This window comes from Poecile atricapillus, chromosome 2, assembly GCF_030490865.1.
Source record: "Poecile atricapillus isolate bPoeAtr1 chromosome 2, bPoeAtr1.hap1, whole genome shotgun sequence".
Classification (NCBI taxonomy): Eukaryota; Metazoa; Chordata; class Aves; order Passeriformes; family Paridae; genus Poecile; species Poecile atricapillus.
The window spans coordinates 83,505,375-83,531,400 of record NC_081250.1 but is presented as its reverse complement, the minus strand read 5'-3'; the positions used below and the strand labels follow the sequence as shown (position 1 = coordinate 83,531,400).

Below are 26,026 nucleotides of genomic sequence, written 5' to 3'. Positions count from 1 at the left end.
CTTTAACAGAAAAATATTTCAGTTTATAAAGCATCTCCTTATTCTCTCTTCCCCATCTAAAACTTAACTCTTTTCTTCATGGTCTTTGATGGTTTTATGATGTCTTTTTCATGTTGATTCTCTCTCTCTCTCTCTCTGGGAAAAAGGAGTAATCTGTACATCTCATCCAGGTAGTAAAAGAGTTAAAGTCTTGGAAAGCTGCAGATATTCATGGTGTTAGGTTTCAGTTCAGCAGCAGAAACTGCAAACCAATCCAGGCCGGCCGGCTCCGTTTCTCCCCACTCCCCACCCCCCCCACTTCTCTGTGGCCTTGTCCGGCCTGGAGGGGGGGGGAGGAGGCCGAGACAGAGCCTTGTTACCTTGTCAGAAGACAGAAACCAAAGAGATCAAGAGAGCCCTGGCTTTACATCTTAAAGTGGTGTTCACAAGTTGATCTCACTTCTGGATGGTTAAAACCGCTGCCAGTTCTCAGAAATGACGGATAATTGGTCAGGAGAAAAGACTCCCATCAGCCACCAGCAGCTTCAACTTCCTTAGCTCCCAAAGCTATCTTAAAGGTAAAGTCACCCTATGACATGAATGAAACAAAACTCTTCAAAATACTTCTGTTGAAACTCACATATATTAGGAATGCCACAAGTTAAAGAAAGGGAGAATATCCTCTGAGACAGAACTTGGTACGCGAGCACTCAATTAGATTTTGACCTTTTTTACCCATAAAGGATTGGTCGACAGACATTGTTTGCTACTTGCCTGAATTAAATTTGGTCTCTTGAGATGCATATGAAGTAATTAAAAAAAATAAAAAGACTGTTAACTGAATTTACTCAACCGTCACTCTGAAGCAAATCTTATGTATTCATCTATTAAACTAATATAATATTTCATATTTTAATCAGAAAAAAGTGACATTTAATTAGTGTTACATAGCCAAGACTTGAAGAAGCTCCCCTGTCTGTGCACTCAGCTAGGCTATCATTTTTCAGTCTCACCAGAGTGAGTCTTGCCTGCTTTTATGCTTCCCTTGGTCAAAGCAAACTGCAGGATTATTTTATTAATTCAACTCCCTGACACCCTTCCTCAGAAGGAATAACCACTCTTTCCACAATTTCATACAAATCACATCTTTTAGCTCAACTGCCTTACACTGCAAGGACTGGAACAGTCTCCTTTCCCAAATCCCTAAATTTCCTTGAGTTCATTTCATCATTTTTTAAGGATTTGAGGTGGTTGAGACAGAGATATTAGTTTATAAAAACAAAACAAAAACCAGAAATAAAAATAAAAGAAAGAAACCAAAAGCCCTGTGCATGACTGCTATACCTTCCCTTGTACTTTTTTATTTAATAGCTACAGAAATGTTCTTCTGTTGAATGGTTTCAGACTATGACTCAGAGATCCTTGGCTATTCCTTGAATGCTCAGTTTCTTCCATCCTGAGGTGCTGAGATGAGGCTATTTCAAATGTCAGCATATTTCTGTTTCTGCCCAGATTTCCTGCACCTGCCTTGTTTTTTCTTTCATGTTCACTATTTCTCTCACACTCTGCTTTGTAAAATTGACTGGTTTTTGCTTTAACTGGGGACCTTAGAAACCTTCCACTCCCAGCCTCATGAAGACATCAAAGATAACTGTATTCACATCAAATGTAGGCATCCCATTGTGCTATGGCATTTCTACCAGGGTGGTTGCTGTTGGGGTTTAATGGTTTCTAGGTTCTTTGGGTCCTGAGTAGCTTGGCAGAGTTCTGATATTATACCAATTCATTCCAATGATAAAGCACTTTCATAAGCTCACTCATTTTGACCCATATGTACATGCAGACAAAAGCCTAATAAATCTTTAGGGTTTTATTTATTTTTCAAAGACTTAATTTAATCTTTTTAGAAATTGGCAACGTGAATTCCTGATTTTAAAAAAAGCATAATGGGCCAAAGCAACATGAACAAATCATGCCTTAATAAACAGTCTTCTGAGTCCGTATGCAAAGCCTAAAACACAATTTTTTTTTTATTTTTTTTTAATATCATTGTACAGGAGGGAATTATAGCAGCAGCTTTGCAATACAGGCCATTTAAAATCAAATTCTTCCATCTCAAAGTGAACTCCTCTGGCCACTGCCCACCCAAAATCATATTAAGGCAATTAACTTCTAGGTCACTGGTTCTACAATTTCAGCTATTTGATACTGTAGTCAATAAAAGTGGCATGAGCTAATTTCACAGGAGCGTCAAAGACTTGTTTAAGATGAGGCAGCCACTTACGACACAAATAAATTCATACTTTTTTTCTCCAAGCACAATATACAAAGAGTTTTTATTCATTAAATATCACTTATTTTGCACAAGTATAGGCTGAAGACTGTGGTCTTGTCTGAAGTTATCTAGCATCATAATATATTTACTTAGAAGTATATTGATCATGGTCTGAATGTTTATTTTATTTTCCTTTAACATTCCCGTTAAACAGCATTTTGAAATTCTCTTTGAAGAAAAAGGAAACAAAAAGATGAGAAAAACAAACTAGGTCATTAAAAAGGTACTTGAGTGTCTCGTTAAGGACTTTTGGATTTGGGTTCTTTTTCCCTTTGAACTGAAGATTGATGAGACGGAGGCTGCTTTCTCTCGTTCGGTCTCAGTTGTTTATTTTTTCTTATCAGTATTACAAGGTACAAGGAGCTATGTGCACTATGATAGAAAAGGGGTAAAATGGCTAACAAAGATCTTCTTCAAGGTCTTTTATATGTCCATTTACCCAATTAACAGATGCCAACCAAGCTATTTTTCTTAGTGACCCAATGACCCAACACCTGTGTGCTGCACTGTGGCATTTTCTACCCAATCACTTACTACTACCCAAAAACCCCTAGGAGAAGAACATGAAGAAGAAAGAAGAAGGACAAGAGACAACACCCTAAATCCTCCATCTTGTCTTCTGCTCTCTAAACTACTTTAAATTTTAAACCTCAACCCATTCACCCAGTGATTCAAGAAACTTTCTAATTCACACATTTACATTTTCAATCTTTTCTACTTAACTCTAACCGTTGTCTCCATGGTGCTATGTGAAACTCAGTGCTTTTTTGGGTGTCAGAGTTAGGCATTACAGATAAAGGTATATACCTTGCATCTCTGACCCCAACACTTAAGAATACTTCCAGCAGCAACCCACAGGCTTAGGGGAAAGCTCACTGTCAAGTATGATTTATGAAAACTTGTTAAATTCTCTTAAGATAACTGGGAGGCAGACTAGGCTAGTACACTAATAACCTCTTTAACATAAAGCCTTATGGAATACAGTGCATCCTTTATACAATGAAAAGGTTCATTTAGCTTGTCACAACACAGAACTGAATTAACAGGGAAATCAAAAGGCTCTCAATTTGTGCGATTAAATAAAAATACTGGGTGATAGACAAGGTATTGCTACCATTCAATTATGTTTTTTTTTTTTTGCCTTATCAGGTAAAAATTAGATATTAAGTGTGCATGCAGGGAAGTATTATAGTCAAATGAATGCAGAGACACCACAAAAAAAAATCAATCTACTATGCACAAGCAGATCAGCCTTTTTTTCCTCTCCATTAATTAGGCCATTTGTATTATAAAATTCCAGTTAAATTAAGAAAAAGTTACTTTTTGGCAGATTTTTGGTCTGCATATAATCAGGTTCTTGCTTAACCAAGAACTAGTACCCTTCCTTCTGGCCTACAGATGAAAACTCGACTCTGTTTCTACTATTTGTTTCTTGTACAGAAATTGTTCACAGTTGAAAAGTTATTGCATGTAGCTTGTGTGTACATATATGCAAACACACACACATATATGTTATGTTGAAGCTGTATCCTGTTCTGAGCCTAGACTGGGAAACGATCATGATGGACAACAGAAGATCCTTGTGAAGAACACCAGACTCCTTGTTGCTGTGTCGCAAAGTTAATGAATACCTGTAAGACAGGATAAAAGTAGGATTTTCAAAACAAAAGTGCTTGAATTCAGACTTTGGGGATACAGGTGATGGTATTTTTTAGCTGCTCTTCTTAGTTTTTTTGACAAAATAATTAATAACTCATGTTGAGGGAACCCCTCTAAAAACATGTCTTATAAACTCTAGAAATAATCCCTCTTCCCCACTCCAGCTAAGACAGGGGTTGATAAATGATAAAAATTATGGTAAAATGAGTTACTGAGATATGAAGAATACATTTTACGCACAAGTAAATGTGAAACAATGGTTTTAATTGTCTTTGAATGACATACCTAAAGAATCTGAGGTGGTTGTTTCTGCCAATAAATATTACAGATTAGGATACAAATATTTCAAGATGAAAGCATGCTTCTGATTCAACAACTAATATGCCTCCTTGAATTGGTTTGGTTTTTTTAAACACTGATCTTACTACGTAAAGGCTTCTTTCATTTTTAATCACACAACTATTTCTCAGAAACGCATGTAGAGGGAAAAATGGCTCTCCTTTATTCAAATGATCCTCTTCATATACAAACGAACTTGGGGTGCATTATAAGTGTGTTTGTTACTGTGAAGAACTATTTTCCTGTTTAAAACTGACAGTCAGTGAGAGGAAGCAGAAGCAGGTCACTGAGGTGATGATGCATCACCATGAAAAATGGAGAGGAAGTAAACCTGAGTGAAGAATGCCTGAAGAAATAGGATGAAATTATCTTAAATGCAGTCAATCAGTGAATAGATCATTTACAAATAGTTAGTAGACCAGCACAGAGAAGAATACTTCCATAATGATTTCCACATGGGAAAAAGAAACCAAGTCACACCATCAATCGTAGAAAATTAATATTTTGACTAGATGTGCCTCTCAGTTTGCAGAATGAATAACAAGTAGTTGCATATGAAGATGCTCTAACACATCACAATCACCCAGAAATCCCATGCTTGCCATCAATGTGTTCTTCTTTTCCTCACAATGGGATTTCACAGTCTTTAGCAGTCAGATCTCTTTCATCTGTTTGTGCATTTAAAATTCTCACTAGAGAAAGTTCTGAAAGTCTAAGGTTTACTATGAGTTAAAGAGAGCAGTTCAGCCTTTTCAAGGACATTAGTAAGATCCCAGCTTTTGGATTGTGGAGGTGGCGGTTCACAGCCCCATTCTGTCATCCCGCAAAGCTCCAGATTCATCTAAGCACAAATTATGTTTGTGCACACTACAACTATGTGGCTTGATGTGTTGCTTTTATTATGCTCACCTCCAGTGTAAAAGCAGCATGGGACATGGAAACACTGTGTGACCTGAGATGGCCTGGAACAGCTGAGTATTGCACACATTCACATAACCCAGCGAATGATAGAATATTCTACTACATCAATAACTACAATACACAGTGCATTTAGACAAAAAGAAGAAAAGAAACAAAAGTTATAAAATACCTGCTCTAACGTGGATTGGCTAATGGAGTAGTGTTTGGTTTGGAGAAAAGCTTTGTGATTCTCTAGGACTCTGAATAGCTCTGCTAAACATCCCTGACTTCTTGGTACATGGTACTCGAGCAGGTTAAGATGTTGTCCCTGAAAAAAAGCAAAAATTATATAAACAGATAAAAGTGAATGTACGTTGTGATGAAGCTACACCTGCTTATAATTAGTCTAACTTCAACAGGCTCTTATTGCAGATTAATATGGAAAATAGGAGCTTTTAAAAAATAACATATTTTGTCTATATTCATAGCACAAAGAGCAGTTCATACTGAGAGCACAGATTTTGTGTGTATTCTGAGGTGACAATTATTTAATCTCATAAAAGATAAAACTTCAGGGAAATTTTAATTTAACAGACTAGTGCTGTTACAATGCAGTCTGGGAAAAGGCTGAGCATACACAGATACACAGCTGTCTGACCTCAATACAGACTTATACACACAAAGAGGTTCATATCTAAGATAGACATTGCTTTCCATGGTTCTTTTCCTAAACACAGTTAAAGCCTTTGAGAGTTTTTATTGAAATATAATTACTATAGGTCTTTTATAAGGCTTTGTATTAAAGAATCTCAGTAAAGGCTGGCTTATCAACTCTGAGCCTTATCAGAAAGCAAACAAAGCAAAATACTCATAGTAACTACATTGTAGTCCTACTTCAGGTGAACACAGATTTGAGTTCAACTTCATCAGTAATAAAAGAAAAAGAAAATTTTCAGTCAGAGAAAAGGCCTTTCTATTTACATTGCCTAAATGGCTGTTTGGAGTTGATTTAACCAACATCATAAGTACAATTTTTATGAATTGCTTAATAGAAAAATAAAAGGGATATTCATACGTACTTTTTCCAAGAAGATCAATATATCCAAACATGTAAACATACAAACGTGTTGTGACGTGCCTTGGGGAGGCCAAGAGTTAGTTTCAGATAAAAATTGTGGAAGGAGAGGCATGGCTGTGGGCCATGTGTGTGGGTTTTGACCCCCTGTGTTGGGAGATGGGTATGTGAGCCCTGGATGGAGTTGTCCTGCCCCAGGCCCCTTGTGGGGGGCAGCCCAGGAGTTCTGATTGGGTTTGAGTCCCTGAGGGGTTTCTCCCTTGCTGTGTTTCTAGTGGTCCCTGACCCTGAACTCCACCCTCAAAGGTGGAGACCCTCAAGAGTTCTGTCCCTCAAAAACCCCTGCTCGGCTCTCTGTTCTGGATCTGAGTTTGTTCCCATGCTGAATAAATGGTTTCATGAACTGGGAGCCCGTCTTGTTGCTGTTCCATGCTGGTCTCCAGAACCCTGTGGCTTCCCTGGATGAGATCCTGAGGTTGCAGACTGCAACAAACATGTACATACTATTCTTACCAGTCCCAAATTAATCCTGCTATATACATATAACAATGAGTTTTATTTGTACCTTAAACTGTGTTCCAGGGAAATGCAGTTGTAGACAGTCCAAAATCATTCTCCCATAACTTATTTCTTTGCTAAGCCAAACCTTGACAGAATAACCATCTCCAAACCTGGGAATGAGATGCAGAAACATAAATCCATGAAGGCACCATGAAGACAAGAAGAACATTTAGTTCAATTGATTTTCCTATAATTATATAAAATATCACACATGCCTACTGCATTATCACTTTGATTTTACTATAATGCTATTGAACAACAGAATTTCAATGAGAAATTTTTTAAATTAATAATAACAGAGACAATAAATATGTTATGCCTAATTTTAGTTACTAGTCTGTTTCACTACTCAATATACCTGAACTTTCGTTAAGTAAACTATGCTTTAATTGCTATATTGCTCTGAGTAGTCAGTATAAAACTATGAAGATTACCAGTCACGTATACAGAAAAAAAAAAATCCTTCAAGTCTTCTAATGAGAAAAATGGGTGTGCAGCAGAATCTTTCAAATCTGTTAACAAAGTTGCACCTTCAAAAGCAGATTTCAGCAGTGTGAGTACAATGGTGTTTTAAAGAAATGCAAAGGCAAGTGTAGAGATATTTACGGAGATGGAAAGTTAGATTTTCTTTGGCTCTATGACTATGCAATCTCTCTCAGAATAATTTAGGAAATTAACTTCTCTTTCTCAACACAAATGTGATAAAATTTAAGTACAGGCAATGTAACCAACACTATTTTTTATTAACTTTGCTCACTGCTGATGGTTATTTGGGAAAGTTGCAATAAACCAGTGAATGCTGAAATGATAACCATGTTCTTATGCACATTTCTTAGCAATAGAGGTTATGCCGCACCAGTCCCCAGAGTGGGTGCACAGACAGAGCTCACCAGAGACATGGGACAAAAAGGGGCTGTGCTGCACCCTTTCCCTCCTTTGCAGCTACATGTTCTCCTCCCTTTGGGTTCTCCTTCTTGGTTAATTGCTAGGTAAAAACACCAGCAGGAGGCACATCTGAAGAGCTTTCCACTGCCACTGCTGTTCCCTGTTGCCAGTGAGCAATGGAAAGGCAGAGCTGAAAAGGGGACAGGGAGCTTGGGCAGCACTGGCCATGTCTCCCCAAAAATGTGTCACTTCCTCTATCTTTCCACTGACTGCCACTCCCATATCCTTCATTCCAGCATAACTCCCTTTTCTTCATTCTCCACTGTGGCAATTACCCATTGTCAAATCCTTTATTCCAGTGGTTTGGTTCCTAGTGATTACCTCTGCAATATGCCCTTGTGCCAAAATACTCCTCTCTTGTGTCTTTACTGTGTACAACTCATGATTCAGGGCAGCAGCTGGCTCAATTGGGTCTGACTGGTGAAGACACATTTTCATGTCATCAAAGCATATCACAGCACACTCTACAGTCCTGCCCTATGCCAATACATAAAAAAATGTCTACGGATTATCAATCAAAAGGTAAAAAAAATATATAAATAACTATTTTCAGATATATGTCCAGTTTAACCAGTGCATGCGTGGTTCCCAGCAAAATATTCCACATATTCCTCACCTATAATAAGTATATTGCAATGTAAGGGCTTTAACTTTTCTTTTGCATTGGGTCAGAAACTCTGTTGTTATAAAGGAACAGTCTGCATCGATAAGAGCACTGCAAGTTTCTACAATGATAAAATAGACTGAAAATTTTATTCTATTAAGAATTTCATATGAATTCAAAATACAATTTCCAAGAATCTTAAACAAAAATCCTATTTTTTTTATGTAGCACAAAACAGTGGCAGCTTCTACATAAAAATGAAAATCCCCATTACAGATAAATGACTGTAGGGTCTTTTAGCCTTTGGTTGGTTTGTGGGGGTTTTTGTGGGTTGTTGGGTTTTTTCTTTGGTTGGGTTTATTTCTTTGGTTTATTTTTTATTGTAGTCAAATGCAATCACTTGAAATGGGGTAAGAAACATCCTGATGCAGTGTCCTGTCTGTTGGTTCCTGAAGGATGTTTCATGAACTAGATTGTATTGAGTCCAGACAGCAGGGTACCAAATATTTACTAGAGAGTGTAGCCTGACAGACGAACAGTGCTGATTCATCAAAGAGATCCAGATTTAGGTGGAATCCAAAGTGTCTGACAAATATGCTTTGCAATGATTTTCTAAGTTTTAAAGAGATCTCTAATTAAATGCATAGGATCATCCCTGAAAAAAAAATACATGTGACAATCAAAAAAAAGTTGTTACAAAGATGAATATAGCTAATAAAGGTATTCAATTTAGTTGACAGCTAACTTGAGGCAACATTTTACAAGAGGCCATTGATTCTGATCATGGTTTTTGCATTTCTATACAACAACCATTGAATTACAGTTTGAAAAATGCTGGTTTATGGAGACATTCAACATTCTCATAAAAAGAAATTGGTGTCTGCAATGAAGTTTCCAAAGAAAATGAATCAAAGTTCTGATTAGCAAAGACAGATGAGTCTGCGCAACTTTGGTTTAGTTCTAAATTGTGAATGGCATAAACATCAGCTTGGCATCAATAAAAAGCTTTAAAAGATTTTCTTCTTTTGGCTAGTAGAGTTATGATGCTTCTATACCTTGATTTTATACTTAATTTTATTATAAGAGCTCCCCATATGGAGTAAGCTGATCAGCAATAAACATTTCCCCCTGCTATAATCAGCAAGCTGCTTCCAGCAGTGCACCGAGTCAACGGAAACTGACTATTTTGCTCACACAGTTTCCCTCTCTGATACAGACAATTCATTTAATTCGGGGACCCAAAGTGGAATTCCAGAGAAAAGCACAATCTGGTTTGATTAGTGGTGTTAGGATCAAACCTTTAGCACCTGATAGTTCAAGATCTAAAGAGGAAGACATTATCATCAGAATGACCTACGTTGAGCCAGCAGACTCATTCAGCAGCCATCTGCTGCAAAAGAATCTTCATTTCTTCAAAGCTATCCAACAGGAAATGTATTGTGCATTGCCATGTTTAACAACACTTGATTTCTATTTTTGTATAAACAGACACACAAAACCACATATTCTGACATAATAAAATATTTTTCTTCTCTCTATCCTTCCTCTGTTGAACTACTAGTTTATGCCTGACTTTCACCTCATCAGTGGTTCTGGAAGTATAACTTACTGAGTGCTTTTTCTGTTAAAATGCCAACATGGGACTGAAGCTAAAATATAAATTCCTAAATTGACTGTAAACTTACTAACCTGACTATTTAACAACAGCATCAGCTGCAGAAGCAGGAGCTTTACAAGAACCACAAGAACTCCACTCTTCTAATTTACATAGGTCCTTAAGGTATCTGAGCACTCAGATAACAAGGGAGCAAAAGAAACATAAAAAGGTAGCAAGGAATGGAAATATTTCCATAGTAGGAATTACTAAATAAGCAAAGACTTTTCATCTTGTAAGAAAGATGACAAGATGGTCAAAAGGTTTTTTTAGAGAGCCCAGAATCATGACTAAGCAATGAAAATAAGAAATAATTCTTCACTCATATGTTTCTCATGTAAGAGCAGGGGACATAAAGTTAAATTTTAGGAAAATAAATGCCAAGTCAGTAAAATGAAGTAATCTTGCTTACACTACGTAGAGAAACTGTACAACTCATTGATGTGGGATGTGCTAGATGTCAGAACTTGACCTGAGTTGAATAAGAGACCAGAAAAATTCATGGTGGGGATCCACTAAAATCACTTCTGACTTAAGAGGCCTCTAAAAAAGAAACTGCTGAAGGTGGTTGAGTATTGTGGTAAAGTAACTTCCTGTGCATATCTTGTTCCTGAACTTCTCCCTCTTGACTGGGTTCAGAGAGAGAATACTGTGCTAGCAGGTGTTGATCTGACCTCAGGCTTCATTTGGTATAAATATCATCAAGAGGAGGTCAGCTTGGGTAAATCACCCAAATGGTTCCTCAGTTCTCAGAAGGGTTTTGCAACCCCACAGCCACACTGCCAGAAGTACAAAAATAGTTTATGTAAATCAACTTCAGATGTATGCCTACACAAGTTCCAGTCACACATTGAAATAAAGTGCAACCAAATCTATACTGATGAGGAAGTTCCCTTGATGCTTTTCTGTTCCTCTTTTAACCTTGGAAATGGAAGTGGATTTAGTGGCCCAAAGGCTGAAAATTCTCATGACTATCAAGGAGAGGAGCTGCCAGTTGGGACAGAGTAGCTTCTCAATGTTCACTTCTGCCCATTCCTTGGAAGTCCTTGTTCAGAGGTTTGAATGGGGAGAAAAGTCCTTGTTAAAATACAGCTGAGCCTGCATTTGGTAACAAGGAGTCCCTAAAGGAATTAACCCAATGGGTTTTCTTAAGTTTGACCCATGAAAACCTATATTATGTGAAGGGTGAAAAAGAAAGTACACTCTCAGCAAACTTGTATTTTCTTTAAAAAAAAAAAACAACGTTTTCATTTAAAAGCCTCAATAGTTTTCTTGTCTACAAATGAAGAAGACAAAATTTTGAAACCACTGTTTAAGTTACAGCATGTCCAGAATAAACAGCTCATCAAATCACACTCTTCCCAAAGCTTATTTACCAACTCTTCTCTACCCCAGTAAAATTTGCTGAATGTAACGTCAGGAAATGAAGAATATAGACCCTTTTCCTAAACTTTGAGGAACAAGAAAAGCATCTAATCACCCATGTGCTTTTCCCTGCCCCAATCAAAGAGTACATTTCCTAGAGAATGTTGTGCTGTATTTATATATATATATATATATATATATATATATATATATACACACATCAGAGGATTACAGCTCACAGAAAATTTACTGATGGAAATATAAAGTGCGTACTTTGTGTATGCACTAGTTTGATCAAAGGATTACTGCAAAATTACATTATTGGATAAAAAAATAGTAAAGAGAACATTGGCACTTAATGTCTGCAAGGAACTGCATCTTTTAGAATATATGCCATAAATCAAAGAGAGGGAATAATATTCTACTGTGCTGTTTATCTCTCTGCTTTGGTTTACATTCATTTGGAGGCAGATATGGTTCTACTTTACCTAAGTGAATAGAATCATGGAATCATTTAAGCTAAAATAGGCCTCATGTAGGGAAGATAACTTAGTACACCAGTATAATTGCTGAAGCATGGGATACACATCCAGGTCATTCCTCTCACAGCTTTAGACACATATACAATTTACAAACAGAACAAATCTTGAACAACATTAAAAACAAAACACTTTGAAAAGCATTGGAAAAAAATAAAATTTAAATGAAATTATTAAAACAAATTAATCACAGTTTAAGATAATTTTAAATCACACAATGTATTTAATTATTTCATCTATTTAAAAACAAGCAAAATCAATACCAAGGAAGGAAAAAAATTTTTAGTTTTTTAAATACTTGTATTTTAAAAAAAATGGTTAAATCAAATGCAAATACCCTGTCACTTGTAAAATGAGATTTCCTTCTGCATTATTCAGAGCCTCAGCATTGTTGAACAGATAAACTTGATTCGATGCAAACAGACATAAATAAATCATAAAATCTCTTCTCCATGTACTATTCATAGAGTTTGTTTCATCATTTTTTAAGTGATCATGACTTTTTCCAGGATAACAATAGAAACACAAAAGCAGTTATTAAAAGGATGACTAACACTCATTCAGGTATATTGAACATGCACTATTTGTTCACACACACTCAGGCTTTCGTACCAAACCATCTAATGCTAATTTCTGTATTCAATAATATAACTGTCACAATAATGACAGTCCCAGATTATGAGCAGTGCAGGGTAGAATTTTGCCTTGCTCTCTGTGCACTTGTAAATTCTTTGGTGTGATTTCCAAATACATGGTGAAGCCCTAAAAATTCTTGTTAATTATTTAGATATGTGCACACACAAAATCTCTCCATATTTGAGCTTTTTCATCTGCACATATTGGCAAGTATCAGGGATTTTTTATTCTTGTATTATTTATATATATTTATTCCCAGAGAAACAGGAGTAGCATTGTTGTAATTCTGTGTAAAGCTGATAGTACAGTCTATAAAGAACCCAAACTGTTTCCTCAAAGCACCTTCTGTGACTCAACAGTGAAAAAGGCAGGAGTAAGTAACGTTATCATAATGTTGTTATGACTGGGTTTGTGTGTACTGTTTTTAATAACATAATCACCATATTACACACTAAAATATCTATTAAAAGACCTTATCAACACCTCAAGGTCAAATCTCAAGCTAAAAGGTGTTTAATAGAAAAGAGATGTAAAACTAAAATTTAAACCACAGCTATGTTTGCTTTATGTAATAAACTTCAATTACATCATCATGCAGCACCTTGATATTAAATCCCTACTGGGAATGCCTTACAAGATACACTGGATGTACCTGCTCAGAGAAGTAGCTTTATTTACTGCAGTACCTAGAAAATGTTGCAAATTAGACAGCAAATTGATGAGAAAAGGGAAGAAAAAGGGAAGAAAGTGTTTCACAGTTCTGGAATGCCCCAGGGAACCAAATCTTACCCCTTCATCCTCATACACCTGCATGGTCTGTGATCACTCAGGCCACATCTTTCTTTACTACTTTCCTGGCTTGTTAAGGACCCACCTGGAGATGAGGCACTCCAGTTGGCAGGAGGAATTCACAGTGCCTTTTGGAACACCCACAGCTACAGCTGAAGTTAACAGGAGTTTTGCTTTGAATGCAATGTTGAACAAATGTGAAATATTTAGTCATAAACTGCTCAGATGGACTACCCAAACCCTTTTAGCTTTAGCATCAGTCTTCGGTTACTTCTCTATAAAACAGGAATAATTATTTCAAATCAAGTTTCCCAGAGTGCTGTGGAAAACAAAGATGTTGATGTTTGTGAAGCCCTGATCCAATAAATGCTGATAATACTGTATTTAAGGACAGGTTTGAAAAACTCCTAGTAAAAAACATACTAGAGAAAGAGGAGAATATGAAATCTTAATTAGCTGCTGATGATTTAATGATTCATTTAGAGACACAATGCAGCATCCTGTGGAAAACGCAGTAAAAAAAAAGACAAAAAAAAGACAAAAAAAAGCAACCTAATGCACATGCACAGTAGGGCTGAATAAACGTTGAACAAAGTTTTAGGAGAGTCAAAAGATATTGTTTATTTCTGAACTCTCAATCTGTGGGTTTTTTTAAGTTTAAAGAGCTCTTTTCTTCAAACTTTCCTCTGGAAAGGTAAACTAATAGCTATATTACATGATTACACGTCCACTGTCTTAATACATTTTTTATGTACATAAGGAAGGCTTTTTTTGGTCAAATAGAATGAAATTTATATTGATTTTTATATTTTACAGCATGTAAGAAACTTATTGCTAGTATGTCAATTAATAACACTGTCCACTAAAGGCTGAAATATTGATGAGAACTTTAATTTCAATCCTCTGTTTTCCATTTAAGAAATCTACATGTGTAGGTTTGAAGAAAGCAATAAAATATTCTCAATCAACCTTTAGGAAAAAAAGGTAAAGTATAAATAGTCTGCCAACATATTTTCCATTCTAACCCAGCTATAGCAAATGAATTAATTGTCGGGTAATTTAATAAAATTGCTTGATAAAATTTGAGTATCTTGATGTCCAGCACTTGACAGATTGGTATGGGTTTTTTTTTATATGAGTAGTCCATCCAAATGGCCCTAGAATGAAGGATAATATTCAAAATGTTGTTCCCAGAGAATTGGCCAGCTGTACCTCACATGAAAACGTTTCTGTGAATTTTCAAAAAAGGCATTAAGTATAATGGAGAATACTGAAGAGAGTGTTTAAATATAATCGATTCTCAGTTTAGAGTAATTGACTCTGTTGGCAGGAGTTGTCTGAAATTAGGCTTTAATGGGCACAACTGTTAACACATCAATCTCAGACAAAGTACATCTAGAACTAAGATGCCAACTTCTTGAAAATTTGCCTTCAGTGTGTTCTTCTACCTAATAAATTTCTTGATATTGTTCATAAATTTGCCACCTACAATAAAAAGCCTTTCTAAAGAGTTTAACCCTTACTATTCTGCTGATAAACAGCTGCAGGTATTTTGAATCTGTTTAAAATTACATAAATAATATTGTCAAAGTTCAACAGAAGCCCAAACATCAACACTTGTAGTGAGAAGACATTTTTGGATGACATTTCCTAACAGGCTTGCAGAAGGGCTGGAAAAATGGAACAAGTCTCACACATAAGAAGCAGTATCACTTTTTATATCCCTATGAAGAATTTATGCTTCACATTATCATCTTCCTGGAGTTCACCCACACCCTTCATAGCAGAATGTTGTTCTCCCATCTAACAAAGCTGTACTCAGTCAGAGATTATGATCTTTCACATCTGCCAAGGGCTGAAAGTGTAGCCAGAGAGAAGGAGCTGAATCCTTGAACTTCCCACCACAGGGAAGAAGGAAATCTAACAGGGCCCCAAGGAAGACCCATTAAACCTTCATCATATATCCATCAAAAAGGTAATCATAATCTGAATTCTATAGGCTGGAATGATACTAAAAATAAACAAATGAAACAATTTTGAGGACTTCAATTAAGACAAACATAATTCAACAAGCAGGGAAGAAATAATGTTATTTTAGGATATGTGCCTGTTGTGGTGTGTTTTTATATACATGGTTTGGTCTGTCACCCCCCTGCTTTGTTGGTTTATTACTGTTGTATCCTCCTCCACTATACCATCAATCATTGTATCCCAACCCCTTCTTCCAGTATCTTCCCTATCAATCTTGTAAACCCAGACCATTTTTCCCAAACCTTCCACGTTCTCCCTCCCACTGATTTGTCAATCCCAGTTTGTACCTACCCCTTACTCTGGAACCTTCCCTGTCAATCACCAGGTATTTGATGTTCCATTGGATTATGTAAACTGTTTCCCCCCCCCAGGCTTTCCCATTGGTCCACACATTATGAACCCCACCTTGAACTCCTCCCCTAAGTCTTCTCTATTGGTTAAAGATTTGTATCTGCCCCTAAGACCTCTCCTGTATATAAGTCCACATGCAAGATGTTTCTTTGTTTTTCATTCCTGGAAACTTCCAAGGAGGGGGCTTGGAAACTATAGAGAAGACCTCTCTCATGTCCTTGCTCCTACCCATGACGCTTGACAGCCTGTGCCATAGAGCATAAACCCTATAGTTGTATCACAGACTGTGCTGCTTTCTGGGAACAGCCAACTCTGGGCTGGGAGCTGGCTGGGGAAAATCTGGCAGCGCATCAAGTGCCTACATTTAGAAGAGGAAAAAATTGTTGAGGCATACTAATAGAATCATATGTAACGTCAAGATTTCTCTCCTTGCAATACTCAAAGCCAGATCAGGACATTTGTTGTCTTTAAAATACTTGTTCAGTTTGATTTGTAGAAACAAATTGAAAACAGACTACATGATGTCAAGAGCTGCTTATAAGTAAGTACAATTTTTAAAAAAACAAGCTGTAAAATCTAAATCTAACAAAGAAACCATGATAATCTAGAGCTATCACCCCATTCATGTATTTTAGTATCATTCTTCCCTGTTATTATGAATGTGTATATTGCTAGATTGACTAATTCACACAGCACAAAAAACACCATCCAAAAATACAAGTTTTCAGGGTGTCAGTAATTAAATCAGATGCAACAAAGTCAGTTTTGTTTATACTTTCCTTGTTTTGCTTCATGAAACTTTTTTTATAAACAAAATGTAAGAGGTGATGAGTTTTTTTACTGTGAGATGTTGCATGGGACAAATATAGTGCTAATCATAGGAAAACACTGAAACAGTAGGAAGATTGGTGATTATATCAATGGAGGTGGCTGTTAACGAAAACATCCTTCCTTCCAGATAGGTATTTCCTAATAGCAGCTTAGATTTGCTAATCCTTGTGGTCTATCACGTTAGAAGAAGCAATATTTTGCTCTGTATGGCAATCAGAATGATAGGGCTATTAAATCATAGGGAGGGAAGGAAAACAGAAAGGAAGGAATCACTTCTCCAAGTCCTGGAAGCTTTTCAGGATGAACACAGATGGAGCAGAAAGTGGGGAAATTAAGATTTTAAAATATTTAAAGCTTAATTATTTCAATGGATTTCTTTGGAATTCTGCTTCTCTGCCCCTTCACCATCTCAGGTACATGCAGTAATCCTTCATATGTTACATGGTAGCATATCTGGAAATCGTCTTCATGTAAATTTGGAACTTTAATCTACACAGAATCTACAATCTGTTTTAATCTCCTAACAATTACTTCAAGTGTTAGGTGTGGGATAGCCTGGGTTTTACGATAAAGGATTACACTGGCATGTGTTGGAGGGATGTTTGGAAGCTAGACTAAGCAAATAACAGAAGTAAAGGAACAGTCTTTGACTTCTCCCCAGCACTCATCAAAAGATTTCCAAAGAAAACACAGAGATGTTTTTTCTGCAGGCTTTAACAGCTGTGTGTATGTGACACTTTAAGACTGTGCTGTCTACAGTGGTTTTGTTCTTTCTGGCCAAGAATATCAGGCAGTCAGAGAAAATTCAGAGAACTGTATGATTTTAATTAAAGCCTTTGAAAAGGTTCATGGCTATTTTTCTTAATAAAGGGGGATGCAGTTTTAAAAAAAATTCATTAGGTTCCTGTGAAAAATCTGGAGACTAAATCAAACAATAAGCTAGGAGTTAAAGGGATTTTAGTTCTCCATTAAATGAAAAATCTTCGTGCAGGTTGAGCTACACAGTTTGTGTAGAAAGTCTCAGCAGTATTGATCTAGAGTGCACTATTTTCCCATGTGAATGTCACTAATGACCATACATTAAAGAACTGCCATGGAACACAAACCTGCTGAGAGTATGAAATATTCTTTATATAGAGAAGGTGTGTTTTTTACAAAGTTAAAATTATTTTTAAAAAAATATTTGCTATGAACTTGACTGCCAAATAGTCTCATTATGACCTTGTTTTAGAGAGTTTGAAAGAGGCACTCATACAGCCTTGATTCCAGAATGGCTGATTTGTGACTGTTTCTATAGTAATAATGGTCCTAGTATCATCTAAATAAGAAGTAATACGATGACACTTCCAGGAGGACACTTCTGCATTGATTTGCTAGCTGTAATCTGAAAGAGGTTTATCTACAGATGCAGTGCAGCAAATTGAGAAATAACTGCTTTATTTATATGAACACATATAACAGTGCATAGTTATGAGTATGCTTTTGATGTCTTGTTTCCATAAGAGGGAAGATGAAAAGATGCTGCTAAAGGAAACATCAGAAGTGGCAAAAAAAAATTACGAAGTCACTGATAAGATAAAGGGGAAGGTGGCCTGTCTGATTTTGCCTTCTCAAGGTCAAGCTGAGAAGACAGGGACATGTACTCACTCACTCACCCACTCACTCACTCACTTACTTGCTGTTATGTTTCAGAGATCAGAAACATAACAAGGGAAGACTCTCAGCCCAGCTAACTTTATACACTCAACTGAAGTGCCTAAATAATACTATTTTTTCCTGACTGGGCAGACACACATCTTCAAAAAGGTCGAAGATCTGCACTGTTCCCTATATATGAGCTGTTACTCATGAAAGATACAAAGGATGCCTTCACACTCACTAATCTACTCCAGCCAGTGAAACAACAGTGAAACTGTGCTATGAAATTTGGGAAGAGACAGGATGGCAAAGGCAAAGATCTGGATATGAAAGAAGAAGAAACTCTGCAGATCGGTTGACTGCTCATGCCTCCAGAAATGGAGGTGCATAGGCACTGAAAGGTGCGAAAACATGAAAAGAAGGCTGCAATCACACAGAATTATCAGAATTAGAGATGCAGACATTGTGTTTTCACCATCTGGATTGTAATATCCCTAACTGAAAGTTTGTCTTTATGAAAAAAAATTTTAAGGAGAGAGCTAGTGTGAGTCAGGCCCAGCTTGCTATGCAGCTATGAAGCAAGGATGTGTGGTTCTATCCAAAGGAAAGGCCAGAAATCCAAAAGGATTGTCAAGGGACAAGAAGTTATCCAAGGCACATAACTTCTGCCTTATAAACCTGGCAGACAGCAATTCAAAAGCATTTTTGTAGAGCTTGCTCCCATGTCAAGTGCATCTGCACTTAAGAGAACCAAGTGCTGAGCTAGTACAAAACAGTGTAGCTTTTCTGCTTGTAAAAGAACTGTATCATCTTACACAGCTGACTGTGTGTCTAGCAATTACAATTACATTTACAACTGAATGTAAATGTTCTACCTATAAGTTGCAACAACTTTCCCCTCAGCTTCTGATCCTCTTTTTTTTATGGTGGTTTGAGCCCATCCTCTGAATTAAATGTCCTCATTAGTAGGTATTAAATTAACTCATGAGCAGAGTTCAAACAGAAAAGAGGTTTATGCACACCAGGAAAAAGATGCAGAAAACAGTATAAATATCTTCAATTGTCAGTGAATATGTAGGAAGCAGGGAGAGTTCAAAATAGATGTTCTTACTGGCTGCTGACCTGTTGGAGTCTGAGACAGTGTGTGCCCTTGTTTCTGACACCTAGCTCTGAGATCCAGAAGAACACTGAATTTCATAAAACATGAAATTTATGAGCATGTTTTCATGGTGATACATGAATGCAACTGTTAAAGTTAGATAGAAAAGTTTAAAGTGTGAGTGTGTAGATTAGAGCTTTCTTAAGTCACTGGGTGAAAAAGTTAGTTTAGTGTTTAAAATAGTTTAGAAAGTAGTAGGCAAGATGGAGGATTTATAATGTTTATTTTCCTTCTTTCTTCTTCATGTGCTTCTAGAGGTTTTTGGGTAGTAGTGATTGGATAGAAAATGTCGCAGTGCAGTACACAAGTGATGGGTCATTGGGTCATTAAGAAAAATAATATACGTGTCTACTGTTAATTGGATAAGAATAAAGATAAAAAAACTGCGTAGTTCGGGACCATTTTGTGCCTCAAAGCTCAAAGTGAGCCACAAAGCCATTTTGTACCACCAGAAAGAAATGAGCCAGGTTGCAGCGAATTGAATTTGTGCAGAAAGTCTAGAGAGACCATCCAAATTTTGTGATAACATCCTAATAAACACGACAAAAAAGATCCTAACAGGCTTTGGAATTTTTGTCCTGACCCGGAGAACTGTGATAAGCGGGACTCCCCATGAGGGAGTATCCCCAAGGAGCTCAGCTCAGAGAAGCTGAGAAATCCAGGAGTGAAAAGAAGTGCAGAAGAAGCACAGCAGCAGAATCAGAGAGAAAAGAAACAAAGAATTTAAAAAGTTATACTGGCCTGTTAAAAATACTTCTTTCATGTTATGAAAAACACTTAGAAGGAATCAAATTGTATTTCATTGCCATGTTGAATTCTCACAATGCATTCCTTAGGTTATGTGCAGAAGTGCTTCATTTTTGTGCTGGTTTTCACATTGATTGACATTTGGGGAAGAAGTAAGAAATCACCCACGGAAGTAATTTCTTTGAGAGAAGCTGCTGGGAGCTTCCTCTGTGCCTGGGAAAGGCCAATAGCTGGCTAATTCTGAGAACTGACAACATTTTTCACCATTTAGAAATTAGATCCCACTCTGTGAGATGCACATTTTAAAAACAGCGAGCCTGGGAAATCTCTCTCTTTTCTTCCGGCCTCAAAAGGTAGCAGGGCTCTGGTGGGGCCAGCCCTGCTCCCCCAAGGCCTGTGCGACCTAGGGGTGGGGCTGGGCCACACCCCAGTGGCTCCTGGGTGGGGGACAGGAGGCCAGAAGGTCTTGGCCTTAGGCTGGGCCAGGCCACCGCTGTTGACATTTCACTGACACTAAGTCCCTGGGCCCCAGGTTGAGACCCCCTCCCAGCAGCTTCTGGGCAGAGGGAGGGCCCCAGCTCCATGACTGCTGCAGCCACTGCTTACGGCCATCTGCAGGCCAGGGTGAGATACTAATACTAACCCTTTCAGTGCACAGATGATACCTGCAGACCATGATCCTCCCCTTGGATGAGAGAAAAAGAGTGACAACACATAGAAAGGCAACGTGAAGACACCACTAAGGTCAGTAAAGAAGGAGTCAAGCCTCAGATGGAAAGAGAAAGACAAGATGCCCTAATGGGACTGAAAGCTCTTTTGGTGTAGTACCATGGAGATGGACAATGACACACTGAAGTATTCCCTTTAATACATGAGAGAGTATGGGGAGATGAAATATTCAAACTGTAGATGTGAGCAGAGGCATTCATTGATAAAGCCAGGCAGATGTTGGAGTAGCTGTGATCCCAAGAAGCTTGAACAGAGAGAGAGATGAGAGTGATGAGACCCTTTGCCTCCAGGGAGAGAAGAGGAAAACCTCTGTTCCCAGAGATGATCACAAAGACAGATGAAGAGAACTTTTGCCTTTGAACAACTCATCCTGAAAATAATACCCTATGAGTTCATGGCCCATGGACACATCTCTAGGAGGGCTGTGAAAATGGGAGGAATGTCACAGCGGCTGAACTTTTTGCCCAGGCAGCTGCTATTTGTAGAAATGAAAAGCCATGAGAAAACTAGTTCTTGTGGAGAAGTCTCCATGGCATGACAAGAGACAACTCTTCTCCCCACAAGAACTGATGAAAGACTTGTATAGTTGATACTGCTTTAACATCCCAAGTTCTGTTTCTACATGGTCAGTTGGGAAAGAAAAAAGTTGGGTAGGGGAGGAAAAGTGTTCTGGAAGCTTTATTCTGATGCTTCTTATTCTTGTAGTCCTGTTAATAAAGTTTCTCTATACCTTTTAAGTTTTAACCCTGTTTTGCCCTTCTCCTAATCCATATTTCACAGCAAGAAATGAGTAAGTACCCTGGTGATTTTAGCCAGTGCTAAACCCACCACATTATTTAGTGTATTGGCCAGGAAACTCAAATTGGCGAATCTAAACCACTACAATTTTAGATATGTCTCTTACCAGTGCAGACTAGAAAGCATTTTAGCAATGTCACATGTCAATTTAGCTTGCTAAGTTACCCTGATTGGTTCTTTTTTAACCTCAGTGACAGCAGGAAGAAGATATTCTTAGCAGATATAAGTGATTAGTAGTGCCTTAGCACTACTGAAGCATCTAGCCAGCTCTTAGATTGAATAAAGATGCAGAAGATTTGATGTTGATATATAATACCTGTTTTTAATGTGCTGGGGAGAGCCAAGACACTTGAAAGCTCCATTGACCATAATAGCAAGCCTTGTGCAGAGAGCTTCACATTCTTCCATACTACAAGATAAATCAAGGGGGAAAAATAAAGAATTAGTAGTGAAAACAGAGAACATTGTTTATACTTAACTTTACTTAAAGGGAAAGAATCTGGACAGCTGCAAAAACAGAAATAAAACCTTTGGCTTGGTAACAGTCAAAGTTGTAACACTAATCAGTATACACCAGCAGTTATTACCACATGACAACTAGAAGAGAGCCTTAAACCATTATTTATATTTTTAGTCTATAACTAATTGGACAATTCTGGTCAGAATATAAAGGCATCATTACCACTGGCAAACTCATAAGTAGTCTCAGGACTGCTGCTGAGGGAGTCATGAACTGTTATTCCCTTGAATACATATTTGTGATTATTCTGAGCTAAAGGATAAAGGGAGAAGAATGAAAAGCTTGCTCAGCCTTTCTTTTGCATAGTACATGGCCTTGAAAAAAGTTACCCTCTGAAGGGTAACCCTATTGCAGGATAGAAGATCCAAAACACTACAATCCAAACAGAATTTAGGAAACGGAAATAAGTCTGAATAGAAAAGCAGGGTTCTCCTAGATGTAACTGCTTCAGATGATAAAATAACAGCTTTGACTTGTAAAACTTGTGGCAGATGGGCTGCTACCCTACATATTGTGCAGAATTGTGTGAGTAGCTCTTTCAAAGAAGCACTTTAGACATAAAGAACCAGTCAGGACACATCCATCATCTCAAAGATGTTTGGTGTTCTACAATTCACTGTGCGCCCTCCCCAACGCTTCTGGGACAGCTAAACAGAGACATCTTGTATGCCTCAACCATGGACCAGTCCAAATCAAAGTGCTTTGACTGAATGGACACTGGCAATTAAGTACTGCCCTAGGAACAATTTCTTTATAATATGATAGGGCTGTGGTGAGAACTGTCAAACTGGTATGTCTGAAAAAGACAGATCTTCATACAAATAAGAAAATTCACCAAATAACTCCAAATGCTGCCCTTGGCAAAACATTCCCTGGCTGTGGCAAAATTACACAAATTTAGGGCTCTGGGGACAGCTGATAAAGCCTCACTCCTCCCCATTTAAAACAGAAGTTTTGTCTCTGAAATGTAAGTAAATATATATCTCTGAAAAGTAGGTGAACAGCCCACAAAATCTGATTTTTACACAGCAAAACCCTCTCTATACCTTACACATGTACTAGCTGACATGTATGAAAGTTCACTTCATATATAAAATTCCTGTACTTACACAAGTAAATAATCTCAAAGCCCCAGTGGCCTTCAGAAAATAGTATAAATAGTTTAAAATAATTTCTCCTTTCTCTACCCTGGCACAACAATGTGAACAGTATCACTGTGCTTATTGTCTGCTTCAAGTCATTCATTTGTAGAGCTAAATATATAGTTAGTACAATTTGATGGATTTTTTGTTTGTTTGTTTACATCATATTAGTAATGAGATCACAGGTCTCTTCTGTTTAGCTGGTGTTTGACAACCAGAGGTTCTTAATCTGAATGGAAAAGTCAAAACATATTTTTTCCTGAAAATCACTGAACTGAATTCACAATGCATAACTCACATTCCCTAAATAAGTGTGCTGGTAAGTACTTGGCCATCGAACACAGGTACATGATTTTCAAAATTCAGTTTCCATAAATAAAACAGTGGGAACTTTCTGGAAATTTTTTCTATTAATAATGGACTGGGACAACAAATACATTTTAATAATATCTAAAATATCTAAAAAAATCTGAAAATAGAAAACATTGGAGGAAGTTTGGCCACATTCCTTTATTAATTCATCTATACTTCAAATCCCATTTGGCCAAATTTTTCATTGTTGTTTTGATTTTTGAATTCTGTCTTCTCTGGACATGTTTTTGTGATCTCTCCCTCATTTAAAGAAATTTTATATATAATTATATATAGTATATGTATATTATCTAAGGGAACATTTGATTTATTTCATTTCACTATAGATGTTACATAACCGTATTGATGTTTTCTCCATTAAACCAATATACCAGTATCAATAGACCATATCAGAGAACTGACAAGATATTTAATGTAGACAGACTCTTCTAAGAGGATGGAGTCTCTCCTACCATCTCCAGTAATGCATAAGAGAATAGCTGATGCATCCATCTTCAGGATGCCATGGCTTACTCTTCATACACTGATGCAAAGCAGAAATCTAGTAAAATCAGAAGGTTGTTCACTCACATCTCCCTTTGTAAGGATTTTTATGGTAGCCAGATACAAAAAAGTAACCTGATGCTCCAAGCAAGAAGAGACACTACAACACTGAGTAAAAAGAGCAAGAAAAAAGAAAAATCACTTGCATCATCTTTGCTGTGCCTGCAGCCCCTTGAGCAACACTCTATCCTTTAAAAATTAAATATGAAAAGTATTTCAGATGTAAATAGGTTCTTTATCATGGACAGGGAAGGAATTGGCATAAAATTTCAAGACTTAATCTTTGTTTCACAACAGAGTGAGCATATCTTCAGAATATACTCCTCTGCAGCACAGGAATAGGCTGGCTGCTGGAATAAGGGTCTTACCTGTGGGATGTCAGCACAGCTGCACAACCATCCTGAACTTCCTTCAGGATAGCTTTCCAAAGGTAGCGTTTAGAACAGGGATCCATCCCAGAGCTGGGCTCATCCTACAGGAAATACGAAAATGGCACAGTAGCATGGAAAAAGCATACCACAGGTTCTGCCCAGCATGAAGAATTAACACAATTCACAAAAGAATCATATGTTTTTCTATTTAAATGTCACATTTTCAGAGGGTCACTTAAATGACACCCTGATCAATGTTTTGCTTTAACACATACAGTTTAATGTCTAAATCTATGGAAGGCACATTTTAGTAAAGAAGTATATATCCATAAATAATATTTAAATATATCTATATGTATCTATAAATGCTTACCATATATATAATTTTTTTATATATGTATAGTTGTAAGGATTTATTATATCTGTTTAATTATATACATATACTCTTTTTGATATGAAACACTTGCAAGTGGTTCTTCTCACTTTCTTAAAGGGTTTGGTGACTGTTTCTGATCTGCATACACATCTGCCATGTGCACAAACAACTGGAGAAGTCCTATCGCTCCCAGATGTCTACACTGCCCATCCCATATCCAGGTGTTTGATAAGAATTTTGGATTTGACATCTTATACCAGTTACTCCCACAGCCCTTTTAAGAGGCATTTTCACTTACAGTGGATAGAATTCACAGGATTAAATAACACTGACTCAGTGCAAACCAACTGGCAAACCCATTTCCCACTTGGATGGCTCTCATGGAGAAAGATGTGCTGCTACAAAATCTACATTTCTCCTTCTTATCTATTCCTCCTTTCCTCACTAAATCAAATTTTTACTTCATCCACTCATGAAAACAAAAGGAATTATATTTGATTGACAAATCCAGTCTCTGTTACTACAAGACTGGAAGAAGGAAACTCTTCCAGTTGCTTTTTATCCAGTGGAATTCCATGGGGAGTGTCAGCACCTGTTGGACAGGTATGGCTTTGGCTAGAGTATTTTCAGCAAGGAATCCCATCTAAAACCTGGAAGCAGAATTTTCAAGAAACAAAGCAAACAAAACATCCAGTTTGAAGCTAATTTTAGCACTTCACTACCAATGTTAGAGGTTGTAAAATTCAGTTCAGTCTCCTATTATCTGTGGATTGCTAACAAAGAAAACATAAAAAGTAATAAAAATAAAGCAACCCACAATATTGCTGAAATTAATAGCTATGATCCTGGATACAATTTAGAAGCAGATTCAGTAGCTTATATTGATGTCTTTGCTTTCAGGAAAAATAATAATAAAAACCCCATCCTTTTAAAATACTGGAAAACTCCTTTAAAACCTGCTAGCTTTCTAAAGACAACAAATGTTTTAAAGAATTTGACATGTTTAGCTAGCTTTCTTCCCCCTTTTCATTCTATATG

The 26,026-nt window shown here is 37.1% G+C and overlaps 1 protein-coding gene across 1 annotated transcript in view; it reads right to left on the bottom strand.

Annotated features, from left to right (window-relative positions):
- Positions 1-3,773: 3,773 nt before the first annotated feature.
- ABCA13 (ATP binding cassette subfamily A member 13) overlaps positions 3,774-26,026 on the bottom strand; it is a 199,052-nt gene continuing 176,799 nt past the window's right edge. Inside the window, exons 48-52 of the mRNA XM_058831117.1 lie at positions 24,610-24,713; positions 21,981-22,073; positions 6,853-6,958; positions 5,403-5,540; positions 3,774-3,945 (exon numbers count right to left, since the gene is read on the bottom strand). Of these exons, the coding sequence (XP_058687100.1) occupies positions 3,856-3,945; positions 5,403-5,540; positions 6,853-6,958; positions 21,981-22,073; positions 24,610-24,713 (531 nt within the window). The 3' untranslated portion in view covers positions 3,774-3,855. The remainder of the gene's footprint in view (positions 3,946-5,402; positions 5,541-6,852; positions 6,959-21,980; positions 22,074-24,609; positions 24,714-26,026) is intronic.